The sequence below is a fragment of the Capra hircus genome, chromosome 5 (genome assembly GCF_001704415.2).
Source record: "Capra hircus breed San Clemente chromosome 5, ASM170441v1, whole genome shotgun sequence".
NCBI lineage: Eukaryota > Metazoa > Chordata > Mammalia > Artiodactyla > Bovidae > Capra > Capra hircus.
Window position 1 is genome coordinate 77,341,113 of NC_030812.1, and position 16,107 is coordinate 77,357,219.

General features: G+C 37.0%; 1 protein-coding gene across 14 annotated transcripts in view; it reads left to right on the forward strand.

The window, feature by feature from the left end:
- The window catches only part of CAPRIN2 (caprin family member 2), a 41,978-nt gene that overhangs the window by 19,335 nt on the left and 6,536 nt on the right, over window positions 1–16,107 (forward strand). For 10 of the 14 annotated variants that reach the window (XM_018048355.1, XM_018048361.1, XM_018048354.1 and 7 more), the window contains exons 8-15: window positions 707–750; window positions 1,638–2,315; window positions 4,920–5,042; window positions 6,215–6,296; window positions 8,497–8,552; window positions 10,785–10,889; window positions 12,166–12,312; window positions 14,996–15,164. In XM_018048355.1, coding sequence (XP_017903844.1) covers window positions 707–750; window positions 1,638–2,315; window positions 4,920–5,042; window positions 6,215–6,296; window positions 8,497–8,552; window positions 10,785–10,889; window positions 12,166–12,312; window positions 14,996–15,164 — 1,404 coding nt within the window. The remainder of the gene's footprint in view (window positions 1–706; window positions 751–1,637; window positions 2,316–4,919; window positions 5,043–6,214; window positions 6,297–8,496; window positions 8,553–10,784; window positions 10,890–12,165; window positions 12,313–14,995; window positions 15,165–16,107) is intronic. The other 4 variants (XM_018048352.1, XM_018048353.1, XM_018048357.1 and 1 more) reach the window with 2 other exon arrangements.

A 16,107-nucleotide genomic window follows, 5' to 3' on the forward strand; every position in this document is an offset into this window, starting at 1 on the left:
TTTAGGTTATACTTTGTTATAAGAGAGTATACTGTTAAAATGAGGCATTTTAATGAATCTCTTCATTAAACTATTAGGATCATTCCATTTAAAACTGTTTAAATGTAAGTTATAGTAGAGTTCAATACTCTACTGTAGGCCAAGAATATAAATAATCTAAGGTTAACATACTGATCAAAGGAAAAAAATGCCAAAATCAGTTAAAGAAATTTGTTTTTCAAAATTCTACTTTTCTTGGAGAAGAAATACTTTTAAGTAAGTAACACGTTTACTAATGATTGTAGAGGCTGGAAAGAATTATTACTTCTAAGGAGGTAGTCCAAGCAGCTTTATGTTAGCCACTAGCAAGATTCAAGTGTTTCTCATTTATACCCCATGACACCAAAGCTATAAGTCTATCCTGAAAGAAGCTGGTGTTTGTGGGTAAGGGGAGATGGTCCTATTTTCAGTCAGAAATCAGTTTGTAACTGCAGCTTGAATTCAGAGAACTGTCTTGCGTAAGGAGAGCAACTAGCTCCAACTAGCCTCAGCCCACATGCTTTTGACCAACACCCAATTGTGAGAATTACTTCTTCCATAAGTATACTTAATTGCACCATCCTTTTTCTGTTACCCTTCTGAAATTTGTTTCTTAATTATAGTGTAATCAGTCTAAAAACTTAACAGTTTACCTGGTATTTATTTAATATTTCTTTTATTTTCTCAGAGTCTCTTATGGAACTGGCACAACCAGAGATACAACCACAAGAGGTAAGGTACTAAAAGGCAATTTTTCAGTCAACTTTAGGTTTTGAGACTTTCGAATAGTGTTGTGGTTAGAAACTAAGGCTCTGGATTTAGACTGCATAAGCTTGAATCCTGGCCTTGCAACTTACTAGCTTTTTAGTGACTTTGGGCGAGATACCTAGCTCAGCTGTGTCTGTTATTTTCCTGCATAAAATGGGGATAATGATAATGCCTGCCTTACATATTTATTGTGAGGTTTGAAGGAGTTCACTTAAATTCTAAGTTACTTACACTTTGGCCTGGCATACAAGTTACAAGTGTTAGCTGTTGCTGTTTTTGGCTGCTGTACTGGAATTTAAAGATGAGTAGGATTTTGCTCTTGCCAGAATTTACTCATATTGGTAACAGAAGAGGGTATTTGTTCTCTTTCTGAAGTCACATTTTAATTCATGCAGGCTGAAAATAACGGAAGAAGCAGAATCACAATATGATTGATACATAATGGAAATAAAGAAAAGGCTGGTAATTCAGGGAACATAAGGCTTCAGTATAAAGAGAATAACTTTGTGTAGTTGAACTGTCCTCTGCCTTAACATTTGAGGGAGTCAGGTGGTCCCAAAGGTGGCAGAGGCGGAATAACCTTGATAGGAGAGCCTGAGCCACGCAGACGTGGCACCGCGGTGTGCACTGCCCACCCGTCTAGGTGAGCCGCGTGTAGATCACTACTTTTGAAGTTTGTCTTTCTATTAATTGAGGGGAAAGGAATGGACTAAAAAGGAGGAGATTCTCTTCGAGTAGGTTAAGGACAGAAATTTCCTGTTAGCACAGTGGTTCAGACCAGTAGACATAGGAGTTTAGTACTGCCCCCAAGGTCTGCAGACTGACTTGAATGCATTTTCCCTCTGGTTTAGTTTCTTAACAGACGCTACATGACAGAAGTAGATTATTCAAGTAAACAAGATGAAGAGCAATCTTGGGAAGCAGATTATGCTAGAAAACCAAATCTCCCCAAATGTTGGGATATGCTTACTGAACCAGATGGGCAGGAGAAGAAACAGGAAACCTTCAAGTCCTGGGAGTCTTCTGTAAAGCATCAGGAGGTTTCAAAGGCTGCGGTTTCCTTAGAACAGAGGAAACAAGAGATTCCAAAACTCAGATCCACTCTGCAGGAAGAGCAGAAGAAGCAGGATGTCTCCAAAACCAAACCAACTCCTGGCCAGTGGAAGCAGGAAGCTTCCAAATCCAAAGCAGGATACATTCAAGAGGAACAGAAGAAGCAGGAAACACTGAAGCCTTGGCCAGTTCAGCCGCAGAAAGAACAGGAGCCAAAGAAGCAAACGCCAAAGTCTTGGACACCATCTGTGCAGAGTGACCAGGACATCACCAAGTCATGGGCCTCTCCCACGTGTGAAGAACAGGATGCACGACATCCAGAGACTCCGAAATCCTGGGAAAACAACGTTGAGAGTCAGAAACACCCTTTAACACCACAATCACAGATTTCTCCAAAGTCCTGGGGAGTAGCTGCAGCAAGCCTCATACCAAATGACCAGCTCCTTCCCAGGAAGTTTAATACAGAACCCAAAGATGTGAGTTGATTTGTATCAGTCTGTTCCTGTCATTGTAGGCATAAATAGAGATTTGTGATAGTGATAATTTAAAATTTCTCATTAGAAAAAAATCAGTAAAACCCAAGTTAATATATAAAGTATTTCACTTAACCCTTTAATGCATAGTTTGTTTTTCCTAGAAAATTGGAAGCAGACTTAGTCTGTCTTTTGTGCCTAATCTGAAGTGAAATTTCTGCAATTAGAAATAATGTTTTAATGCTCAAGTTTTAATGACATGATATGGTATTAAAATAATGATAGTCAGAGAAGACTATAATGTGAAGTGAGATATGTAAATGCATATCAAAAGGTGGGAGACCTTTTTCTGATGCAAGTTACATTTTTCTGTATTCTCTTCCTTCTCTTTCACTGACTTATAATCATTCAATTAGCCTGTCCTCTTTGAATAAGGAACAAATGGACAGGAGAAGAAACAGGAATCTTTCATCTCCTGTTTCTGAAGATTAGTAGTTGGGGAGGGAGCTGGATTAGTTGTCTGTTTCTGTTTCAAAATAAAAAGTTTCTGCAGATGAAAAGTATAGGTGTTTACCATTCTATAATTAGGTTTTGAAGTATGAGATTTGGTTCAAATATGAAGCCTCATTCTGTTAATAATAAATAACCCATGCCAGTAATATAAGGCTTATAATGAATAATCCATAGATACAGTGCTAGTTAGTCTTGTCTTTTATTAGAAGTTATTTACCACTACTTCAGTGCAAACTTGTTGAAGACTTATTATTACCTTGTTTGCTAAGAAGTGTGAACTCACTACCCTCCCAGTGTTCTCCATGTCCATCTCATGTTCCTGAACTTCCATGCCAGTTTAGCCAGAAGTGAAAGTGTTAGATGCTCAGTTGTGTCCGACTCCTTGCGACCCAATGGACTAGCCCACTAAGGCTCCTCTTCCATGGCAAGAATGCTGGAGTGGATTGCAGTTTCCTTCTCCAGGGGATCTTCCTAATCCAGGGATCGAACCCAGATGTATTGAGGACCATATATCTTTGGTCCTTTAACAGTTTGAAGAATATTTTTCTATGTTGCACAGGGAGCTGTACTCAATAGTTTTTAATAACCTATAAAGGAAAAGACTCTGAAAAAGAATGCACACACATACATATATATAAAACTGAATCACTGTGATGTACACCTGAAACTAACATGATATTGTATATCATAAATCAACTATACTTCAGTTAAAAAGTGAGGGGGAAGAAAACATTTTGTTTAGGGAATTCAGATCATTGCATTTTATAAATTACGCCTGCTGCAATTCTACCTTTTGGGAAGAGAATTTTAGAGTTACTTGTCTCCTTTTATTTTCCTTTCTTCCTCTTTAAGTGGTAATGTAATTTTAGCTTCATCCTGACCTTGCAGAAGATTGATAGCCTTATATCATTAACCAGATATCATATGACAGTAATTTTAACATGATAGCTATCAATATTTTGGGAAATTTATAAATCAAATTTAATACTTCAATAAAGTTGCTCAAAAAACACAGTTAAAAATTCCAGTAGGTATAACGGTGCTGAGCCTTGACCATAGGAAATATTGATACCCTGCTGTTTGTTGAATAGTATTTAAAATCAAGAGTGTTTAATTGTAAATGTCAGAACTCATTTATTGTACCTTATGGCACAGACATCATCATATTGAAGTTATAGGGTCTCTCAGTGACTGTGGGGATGTGTGTCTGTATAAACATAGTATTTGCCTCTATCTGTATTGCAATCTCCACTGTCTTTAATATGACTAAGTACAGTCAAGGGCAAAAAAGAGTTCAAAGCCAAAAGACTAGATACATGAAATAAATCACCAAAGTTCATACTTTTCTCCTAAAAGAGCCTTTCATATATTTCCTTAGGGTCTATTAACTATTATTTTATGACGCTGTTGACGTAGCTTAGCTGTGTGATTTCTTAGTGAATTAGAAGGTGGAGAGGAGGAGCTGGTAGGGGTTGGTTTGCTGATAGTTGTAAGAAATAACCATAAACATGAGGTCTGTTTCAGCAATCTTAAGAAATTTAGCTGGAGGGGGACCACATTCTAAACATTAGTAGCTCCGCCAAAGTATGCTTACTTTATAACAAAATATAACAGTGTATTTCCTAAACTCTTAAGATATATGTGTATACATTTTTATACCTTAACGTTTCTGAAATCAGATATATATTAAAAATGGGATATATAATTAATGTGATAGTAACTTTTTTCCTTGGAAAAAGGTCATTGAGGTGTTTTATATTGTAGGCAGTGGCATCTTGTGGAGGACGTAAGGTAACCGATGTCCACAATGAAAGAACTTTATCACAGAAGTTCTGCTTTTATTGGCCTTCCTTTTAAAAAAGATGATGGTTAGCAACAGTTCCCATTAAAGTTGTACTGAAGGGGGAAACATTTAGACTTTGTTTAAATTACTTAGAAGAGGCATTTGTGTGGAAATTCTTTACCTGAGATAAACCTATAAGTGAACACTGCTATGTGTTTTGATTACATTAAGATGCAGTGATAAGCTAAGTTTCCTGAATCAAGCTGTTGAATTTGAACTTCACTCTTACACATTATGGGTTTATCTTGTAGGTGCCTAAGCCTATGCATCAGCCTGTAGGTTCTTCCTCTACCCTTCCAAAGGATCCAGTATTGAGGAAAGAAAAACTGCAGGATCTGATGACCCAGATTCAAGGAACTTGTAACTTTATGCAAGTATGAGTCATTATTAAGTGAATCTTAAATGCTAGTTATGGGGCTACTAGCTTCTGGTCTGAAGCATTAAATGAAGTTGTTAAGAGCATATATTCTGGTGTTCAGAATGAGTACAAATCTCGGCTCTGCCACTTGCTTGCTCCGAGAGTTTAGGCAAGTTACTTAACTTTCTGCCTCAGTTTCTTTTTTGAAAAAAAAGGGGGATAATAGTTCCTGTTCCTGTTTGTTGTGAGTAATGAAATGAATTAAACATGTAAGAAGCTTAAAGTGCTCAAGTGATATTGCTGCTGTAGCTCATTAGTAGTTTCTGCTCAGACTGTGAGAACCTATACTATGCTTGGTATTTGATAGATGCCATTGTGTGTAAATAATCATGACATTCTTTGCCCTCAAAGAGTTTATATTTCATTTGTATAAGATGAGTTAAGTCAATAGTTAAATGTTAAATTGTGTTACACAAACACGTGCAGAATTTCAAAATATTGTGATATTATTGAGCTAGGAAATAGGCAAATAGAGATTTTTGTGTGTTAATAGTAAAAAGATCTTGCTTTGGAGTTAGACCTGCATTTAAATCTACTTCTGCCAATTACCAGTTATATAATCTGACAAACTCCCAACCTTCTACTTTTTTATTAAGTGAGAGAATTGCTTACTTCTTCAGATTATTTGATGATAAATAAAGGACCTAAAATGATCACTACAAGTGTGTAAGTTAAGTACTCAAAACGTTGGAAATGTTTCCAGGATAACCAAGATAGGCACATGGAAGAAGAGAATGGCTTGTTGTCATGAAAGTATCTGAGAGCATGAGTTAGTTTAGTGGTTGAGATAATTAGAACTTCTCATTGGTTATAATAAAAATGAGGGCTCAGTCTATGCTAGGATTAATGTTTATGTTTAAACCTTCAAGTGAGGAGTTTTCCTAACTTGGCCTTAGAATTACTATTAGAATTTTAATACTTGATAGTCTTAAGGTTTGACAGTTACTTTAGATTTACTTTTAATTTCTTCTCCTAAAAGACTTATTAACATCTTAAGATAGTTATTAGATATATTCCTATAGCTTACAAGCAGAGGTTTATGACAACATCATAAATAATTTAATGGTAATAGGTTGCCAACCAACGGTGATCTTTGTTTCCACTCATTATTTAAAATCTTATCTTTAGGAATCTATTCTGGATTTTGACAAACCTTCAAGTGCAATTCCATCGTCACAGCCGCCTTCAGCTACTCCAGGTAGCCCAGTAGGTATGTCCTCATTCTTAAGACTTGTTACACCTACAGCTGTTGGTTCCAATTGTTTCTTTTATAAATAATTTTACTCTTGACTTGCTTGACTCTTTTCAACTCTGTACATCTAGTGTTGAGGCTTTTGCATCCTGTGAGTGAAATTATATCAGTGGTATTTAGTGCACTGCTTAACACTGATTAACACAGGACTGGAAAAGGTCAGTTTTCATTCCAATCCCAAAGAAAGGCAATGCCAAAGAATGCTCAAACTACGACCCAATTGCACTCATCTCACACGCTAGTAAGGTAATGGTCTAAATTCTCCAAGCCAGGTTTCAACAGTACGTGAACTGTGAACTTCCAGATGTTCAAGCTGGATTTAGAAAAGGCAGAGGAACCAGAGATCAAATTGCCAACATCCGATGGATCATTGAAAAAGCAAGAGAGTTCCAGAAAAACATCTATTTCTGCTTTGTTGACTATGCCAAAGCCTTTGACTGTGTGGATCACCACAAACTGTGGAAAATTCTTAGAGATGGGAATACCAGACCACCTGACCTGCCTCTTGAGAAATCTGTATGCAGGTCAGGAAGCAACAGTTAGAACTGGACATGGAACAACAGACTGGTTCCAAATAGGGAAAGGAGTATGTCAAGGCTGTATATTGTCACCCTGCTTATTTAACTTCTATGCAGAGTACATCATGAGAAACGCTGGGCTGGAGGAAGCACAAGCTGAAATCAAGATTGCCAGGAGAAATATCAGTAACCTCAGATATGCAGATGACACCACTCTTACGGCAGAAAGTGAAGAAAAGCTAAAGAGCCTCTTGATAAAAATGAAAGAGGAGAGTGAAAAAGTTGGCTTAAAGCTCAGCTTTCAGGAAACTTAGATCATGGCATCTGGTCCCATCACTTCATGGCAAATAGATGGGGAAACAGTGACAGACATTAGTTTTTTTGGGCTCCACAATTGCAGATGGTGATTGCAGCCATGAAATAAAAAGACGCTTGCTCCTTGGAAGAAAAGTTATGACCAAGCGAGACAGCAATATTAAAAAGCAGGGACATTACTTTGCCGACTAAGGTCTGTCTAGTCAAGGCAATGGTTTTTCCAGTAGTCATGTATGGATGTGAGAGATGGACTATAACTGAGCACAGAAGAATTAATGCTTTTGAACTGTGGTGTTGGAAAAGACTCTTGAGAGTCCCTTGGACTTCAAGGAGATCCAACCAGTCCATCCTAAAAGAAATCAGTCCTGAATATTCATTGGAAGGACTGGTGTTGAAGCTGAAACTTCAATACTTTGGCCACCTGATGTGAAGAACTGACTCATTGGAAAAGACCCTTTTGCTGGGAAAGATTGAAGGTGGGAGGAGAAGAGGACAACAGAGGATGAGATGGTTGGATGGCATCACCAACTTAATGGATATGAGTTTGAGTAAACTCTGGGAGTTGGTGATGAACAGGGAGGCCTGGCGTGCTGTAGTCCATGGGGTTGCAAAGAGTCTGACACAACTGAGTGACTGAACTGAACTGACTGAACTGATTAACACTGCACCAACACTGGTTAATCTGAATCTGGTCTGACACTTCAGGCTTTTTATTCTGCATCAGTTTATCTTAGGAGTGGAATGACATAATCAAAGCCATAGTTCAGCCATAGTAAGCAGTATACACCAACCAGAAGACTGGTGTGGTAATTCCTGGTTTGGATAAGGAGAAGGAAGAGAGAGTAATTAATAAGTGATAGACATTAATAAGACTAAATCAAACTGAAACTGTGTAATTGAAAAGTATGTTTAATTTACATGATCAAAGAGAAAAATGAAGAGACAGATGACCCCCGCAAGGACTTATTTTAAAACTTGTAATTTAAAGTATATCAGCTAATTATTGCTCATGATAGCTCAGATTTTATCTTCCAGATTACAGTCGCTGGTTTTTAAAAAGTCACAGTTCTTTTCTTTTGGAAGACTTGAAATGCTGCTTTTGTCCATTTAACCATAAAACATTATTAAATATCACAGATGGAACTAGGATGCTTTTTCTCTATAATCCTCTCTGACTTTTTAAAGCTCTAATAGGAAGGACTTGAGACCCAGTTCTTCTAGATACTGCTTGGTTTTATAAAATATAAACTTTAGTTTCCATCCAGTTGGTATGCATAAACTTTTCTCTTCCCTCAGTAGTTTACTGTTGATTTCACTCTCTACAGCATCTACAGAACAGAATCTATCCAATCAAAGTGATTTTCTTCAAGAGCCATTACAGGTAACTTCTCCAGATTCATCTTTCATTTACTCTTTTAGGAGAAACTCTTGTGTTGGTATGAATGGTCAGACTCACTGATTCTAATATTCCTAACTAAATTGTTGAAAATGTTTTAAGGATATCTGGTGTTTTAGATCAAGTAAAACTGGTCCTCAAAAAATTCCCTAATGAACATGGGCAAGTCATCTGTTAAAACAAGGAAATTTTAGTGAGGAAAGAGCAAGCCTGAAGAATTCAGAGGTACTCTGGGAATCTTACTTTGCTGTTTAAGCTACCTAAGTCACTTAGTATATTGGCGTAGTAAAGAGTCTAAAGAAAGAAACGAATTCTTCTTAATTCATGGTTAGTCCCTCACCCCATTCCCTGCTTTAGCTAAAGAATTCCACGTTATCTGTTCTAGCTATTAGATTCTGTATGAGGCTTTCAGTCAGCAAGTTAAGATTATTTTTGGATAAACCAGTAGTCTAGTCTAATTGTTCTCACAGGCATGCCTCTGGGGTGGCTGCATCAGAATCATTTGGTCACTTTAATAAAAATACATAGAGTTGACCCTTGAACGATATGAGTTTGACCTGCTCAGGTCCTCTTATATGTGTTTTTTTCTCCCACTAAATCCATACAGTACTATATATCCGAGGTTGGTTTAATCTGAAGGTGTGGGACCACAGGTACGGAGGGTCGACTGTAGGGTCTGAGCATTTCTGAATTTTGGTAGCACAGCGAGTCCTGGAGCCAGTCCCTGTGGAGACTGAGAGAGGACTATATTGTTAGTTACCACCTTAGACCTGTATGTTTGGCATTTCCAGGGGTGTTGTCTATTCACCCATGTTTTTAGTCTGCTCCTTGGGTGAATATGCATGTTATTTTTTGGAACCACTGGCCTCCATCATCATGCTTACTCAGAAATACTTAAAACAAACTCTAGCTGGTCTACTTAAGGAGCAATCACTTGGAAGCAAAAACTGCCATAACTTCTCAATAAATACTGATGTAAAGAATGCTTATCTTTTTTGTTAACCTCTTAACTAAAATTCAGAGTCTCTTAAAGCTTAACTCTCAGGTGCGCCAAATTGCCTTAACTTAGTGTCTGTGAATTTTTTGGCAGTTGACTTAGTTCTGTTCCCACAACAGCCAGTAGCATTTATTTTGGGTGGTTGTCTCATTGTTTTAAAGAGGAGGCCAGAAGCAAGGCCTAGGTTTAAAACACTCCTGTTTTACAATAGATTGGTCAGATCTAAATTATACCTATTTAAATATATAAAATGCTCTAAAGGATTTAAGATTTTTTTTCATAAGCCCTTTTCCATGAGATTTTTTAAACCTAGTCCCCATCTCCTTCCCAAGAAGCAGCATATCATGATGAACCCTTGGAGAAGATGACTGAAATGTAACTGCTCGTTAGCATTGGGTAACCCATTTATTACTTGGGCTTCTGAGAACTGAACTGAAGCATTTAGATAAAAGGAGTGGATTCACTGACACTTCAGACCTTGTGATTGCTAGAATTTTATGGATTTCTGTTATATTCCAATACCTGTTATGCCATAGAATTCCTTCCTAGCTGCTTTCATAGTTTTTTTTTATCAGTTACAGTTGTCAGACTTAGTTCAGTTCCTATATGCCTTCTCCCAATTTTTATTTTATACATATTAGCTTTAATTTTTGTTAGGATATTGGTGCCATTGTGATTTATGTATTTTATTTATACTTCTTCCCACTCCTTTAAGACACTGAGAGCACTTAGAGTAAAAGATAGTTGTCATGATTCTGGCAGACCCGTGCTCGGAGCGTTAATGTACCCTGGGCTCATTGCCCAGGGAGCTTGCTGTTGAGTGCCTGATGGAAAATCTGGCCCCAGATTTCCATGGCCAAGAATCTTGATAAATGAGGATGGGATTAGATGTGTAGCTTTGGTGACTAGGCCTGGAAAGGCAGTGTAGCTGGCTACTTGGATTTGAATCTCAGCTCTACCCCTTAATTTTAGAGTGATCTTGGGTAAATTATTTAACTTTCTTTACTTCAGACTGATTATGAATAAAATGGGAATAGTTGTACCTATTGCTCAGGGTTATTGTTAGGAGTAAATATATTAATATGTATTAAAGTGTTAAGCATAGCAATTGGCACTGCCGAGTGTTCAGTGAGAGTAATGTGTTGCGAAGGTCAGGGCCCACATAATATAAAGTGAACAAATTGTGCCTTTTACAATGTTTTATATCTTCCTGTGTCTAGGCTGCTTCTTCTCCAGTTACTTGTAGCTCAAATGCTTGCTTGGTTACTACTGATCAGGCTTCTTCGGGATCTGAAACAGAGTTTATGACCTCAGAGACTCCTGAGGTAATAAGAGACCAATTGTCTTAATTTCATTTCTGACTTAAAGAATAGTAGAACCAGCTTAACATGTGAATTACAGGCATGATCAACTTAATGACTGAACATTTATACTTTAATAATGTTTGCTTTCTGTTGATGTTGTAGTCCTGGAACTTATACAGGTAACTTTAACTTTATTGTGACTTTACCATATAAATAGACTTAATAGTGTATTAAATAGACTGAAAAGGCAAGTGTATTGCCTTTTCAGGTACAATAAATTATATCCAAAATGCTAATGTCAAAAGGATGAAAATTTCTAGGTAGGGGTAGGATTAGCAATAAGTTCAAGTTTCTCATTATATTTATATTGAAGGACTCCTTAGGAGAGAAATCTTTTATACATATAACTGAAGATTCAATAACTTTATAGTGTTAATATTAGCACTGACTCAGTCAGAATGAGTTCCATTCTCTTTTTGGCTAATTTTGTCAAAGCATTTTGACAGTATTATGTGTGTGCTTTTGATAGTTTTTACTATATTTGAGCAAATCCTTGAGATAGATATAGCGTGATAGGCAGATTTTTAAAATTAGCAACTCAGATTTTATTATTATTTCTTGGTTAACTATTATATAAGAATATGTATTCATTATATAAGAAAATAGTTTTTATGATGTTGATTTGGTCTAAATTTAAATTAAGTGTTTGCCACCTAATGAGTCACACCTGTCTGCTTCATTACCTCATTGGGATTGTTTTTTTCCTATCTTTTAAGTATTTGGCTTTATTATCTGTTGTATCAAGGAGTTGCTAATTCCCTTAGTTAAGAGTTATTTATATTAGCTCAGGTTTGGTTTTCTTTCTAAAGGCAGCTGACTAAGGAATCCACTAGTAAGACTTTGGAACAGAAAAAAGTTAACACTGGTTAAGCAACTCACGCAGGGTTTTTCTTAAGCCTAATTCTTCTGTATAAGTTTGGAATAATATTAGATTCTGAACTAGAAAATATTACAGGGTTTGAAAGGGACTAGGTGCTTATAAAAAGTTCAACCCCTCATCTCTTAGATTGATTAATAGTAAGATTCTCACTTAGTCAGCAAGCTGTGCAAAGCAAATACTAGTGTGCATGCTCAGCAATTGAGATTTGAAATTGTAAGCAGAAGCTGTTCTTTTGCATTCCTATGTCCAAATGTCATCCTATAGGACTTGCTGACTTATGCCATCCTGGGGTTTAGTGTAAGTTAACTGCTTGTTGTATGGCAGGTGATTGGCTGATACTGCATTTCTCCTCCCTAGGCAGCAGTTTCCCCAAGCAAGCAACCGTCTTCACTAGCTTCTCCAAATCCTCCCATGTCAAAGGGCTCTGAACAGGGCTTCCAGTCACCTCCAGCAAGTAGTAGTTCAGTAACCATTAACACAGCACCCTTTCAAGCCATGCAGACAGTGAGTATAAAACATGAATGATGATTGCAGCTCATTATTCCATTTAAAAAGCTACTGTTTCTTTAATATTGGGTACTATGTGAAAAAGTTTGCCTTTTCTATTACTCTTACTTGGACTGATAGAATTTGAGTTTGTTCAATGGAAATATTGTTTGTGGAGGGAAGAGTGTTAAATTCAAAGCCTCAATAATTTTGAATGAATATTTTGTCAGGGCATTTACCCTTCTGAAAATTAGTGATAGGCAAAGCTGAGGAGACCCATATTAAAGAAATGAAATGTAAGTGGGAAACATAATTTTCTATGAATAGCTTAATAATACTAACAATTACTAATATCACAGTTCTGGTATTCCACGGCATCAATACCCTGAAATATAGGACACATACTTGTGTGTTCTATTACTGTTGAAACTTTCATTTGACTTCAACTTCATTCATCTCATGCTGGGTTTTGGAGAATTGTTCAAGATTTGTATGGTATTTTGAATTACAGTCTACTTCCCTGGTGGCTCAGATGGTAAAGCGTCTGTCTACAATGCGGGAGACCTGGGTTCGATCCCTGGGTCAGGAAGATTCCCTGGAGAAGGAAATGGCACCCCACTCCAGTACTCTTGCCTAGAAAATCCCATGGACGGAGGAGCCTGGTCCATGGGGTTGCAAAGAGTCAGACATAACTGAGCGACTTCACTTTCTTTTCTTTCTACAAGTTGTAGTTAAAATTTTTTAAGATTATATTACAACTAAGTTTGTATATTTATTCTCTAAACCTAGAATAAATATAAAACTTTTCTTTAGAAGAACGCGACGTCTTAGCCAATAAATACTCTTCCTGATGATGCTTAATGTCCCACTTCACGTCCTTTTGAGTGACAGTAGTGAGATGAGGCCAGTGGAATGGCAGTGGGAAGCAGACACAAGGCAGGGAGATGGGCTGGTGAATTCAGACACATTAATTCACTAATCTTATTACTCCCTGCTTGGCCACCTAGAAAAAGCTCAGTATCCTTGCTTTCCCTCTATGCCTGTCAATCCATCCTACACAGTATTGTTTTTTTTAGTAAAAAAACAAAAATCAAGCTACATTGGTTTTATTAAGTTTTTCTTATTCCTAATTAAAAGCAACTGTTGGTCCATTATTAAATGAAATTGAATGTCTTTACCTAACAGTAACTTTTGAAGCCTGGTGTAACTTGCCAGACTAGTCCCCTGGACTTGCCCTGTGCATTCTTATCACAAATACCTCTTTTGCTCATGCTGGTCTGTCTGCTCTACCTGTTTGGTTCCTATTCAATAGTACAAACTGGTTCTTATTCGTTCATTTACTCATTTATTCAACAAACAGGTAGTTCAAAGCCAGGCACTGTTCAACAATGCCTGGGTTGTAACAATGGAGAATAGATGGGTCTTCGTGCTTAAGAAGCTTATAGTTTATTATGGAGGTGGGAGGGCTAGAGAGAAAAATACTCATATGTATATATAATATCATATGTGTATTGGGGAAAAATGGAGCAGGATAAGGGGGCTTGAGAGTAACAAAAGTGCTTTATTATACTCAGTGACCAGAGTCTGGTCAAATCATTGTCCTGCCACGTGGTAGAAATTCAGTACTGAATCTGCAGGTTTTTTCATTCATCCTCGGTTTCTGAAAAAGTACCCTCTTGCCCTATGAAGTTTTTATTCTCAATAAGCAGCACTATGATAATGTAATATCAGGAGAGTTAGTTTTTGTACTTTATTTAACTTCTGTCAGAAATCAAATAGGAATTTTTTTTTTACTGTGTTAAAATGTGCATAAAATTTACTGTTTTAACCATTTTAAAATGTATAATTCAGTGGCATTAAGTACATCCACAGTGTTGTACAGCCATCACCACTGTTTTTCCCAGAACTTTTTCATTATCCCCTTCTTCTCCCTGGTAACTTGTATTCTACTTTGTCTCTATGAGTTGCCTATTCTTAGGTACCTCATATAAGTGGACTCATGATATTTGTCCTTTTTCTACCTGGCTTATTTCAGTTAGCATAGTATTTTCAAGGTTCATCCATCCCTGTTGTAGCATGGATCAGAATTTCATTCTTTTTTATGGTGAAATAACATTCCATTGTATGCATGTATCACATTCTGTTTACCCTTCATCTGCTGATGGACACTTGGCTGTTTCCACCTTTTAGCGCTTATGAATAATACTGTGCACATAGGTGTACACATCTCTCTTTGAATCTCTGCTTTCAGTTCTTTGGGTGTATGCCTACAAATGGAATTAGCAGATCATACGTTAATTGTACATTTAGCTCTTTGAAGAACCACCATACTGTTCTCTACAGTCGGCTGTACCACTTGACGTTCCCATCAGCATTGCATGAGGATTGTAATTTTACCCCACCATCAGTTATACTTAGATTTTCTGTTTTTTTGTTTTGTTTGTGTTTAAGTAATCATTGTCCTAATGGGTATGAAGTGGTATCTCATTGTGGTTTTGATTTATTTTTTTGTCTAGTGGCTAATGATGTTGGGCATCTTTTCATGTGCTTATTGGCCATATATTGTCTTTGAAGAAATGTCTGTTCAAGTCCTTCACCCATCAGACAGAAGTTTTTGAATGTTGCAGAGTTTTGCCGAATGTCATCCCTCATTATTTTCTGTGAAACTTTGCAAATGACTCAGTGTACTCTGTCTTTTAAGGTATTTAATGTTAATGCACCTCTGCCTCCACGGAAAGAACAAGAAATAAAAGAATCCCCTTATTCACCTGGCTACAATCAAAGTTTTACTACAGCAAGTACACAAACACCACCCCAGTGCCAACTGCCAGCTATACATGTAGAGCAAACTGTCCTTTCTCAAGAGACTGGTAAGATCTTTATGTATATTTTGAAGACTTAGATGAGAGCTAATTAAATGGAAAGCAAGTCTGTAGTGACATTTGAGAGGTTCTTTCCTGACTAGTAAGCATTATCTTTTCTCCTGTTCAAGTGCTGAGAAATGCTTAATGTCTTTTCCTCTCTTTAGTTAAGTTCACCTGTTAGTTTTAACGTTTGTAGAGGTAGAACTTAGATGGCTGATGTAACCCTGGAGTAGGCTTTTTAAAAATCTGATTGCTTTGATTACCATCAGCAGTGGTAGAGGTGCATAAGACACTATCCAGCTGCTTTTATGAAGGCTTTGAAATCATTGTTAACTCTGTGTTATCACAGATAGATGGCTGTCTGACCATTTCTCTTTTCTTCGCTCTTGAAATAGAGCACTGATTAATGTGAAGATATATATTTAACTTATTATGCTTATTCCACTCCTTGCTTAGAGATGGGAGGCCCTTTTGGTCTTTCATGCTATTATAATAGGTACATGAAAGAGCAGGCAACTATGTAGTCATTTCCCAATCATAAGAAGCATTTGTAGATTTTTAATGGTATTTCAGACCCCTGTTGGGTTTTCTAAAACTTAAGCCTGAGCAAACAAATTGAGCATTCTGAGTACTTGGTTAATTGCAGGAGATGGTGAATGTAAATCCCTGGACCTAGCCACAGATGACCTCCTTCTGTTCTCACCTGTGCTGTGAAAACAGGACGGGCGATGTACATAAAGGATATTGCTTGTTACATGCCTTTTCAATTAAAGTATTAATAAAAGTTCACTTTCTTATTCTCCATGAGGTGAAATATTTAGCCTTTCTTTTTCCTTTGTGGTAAAAATATACATAACATAAAATACATCATTTTAAACATTTTTTAAGTGTATAGGTTTTATGGCATTAAACAATCCAAGTTGTTGTGTGGCCAACACCACCATTCATT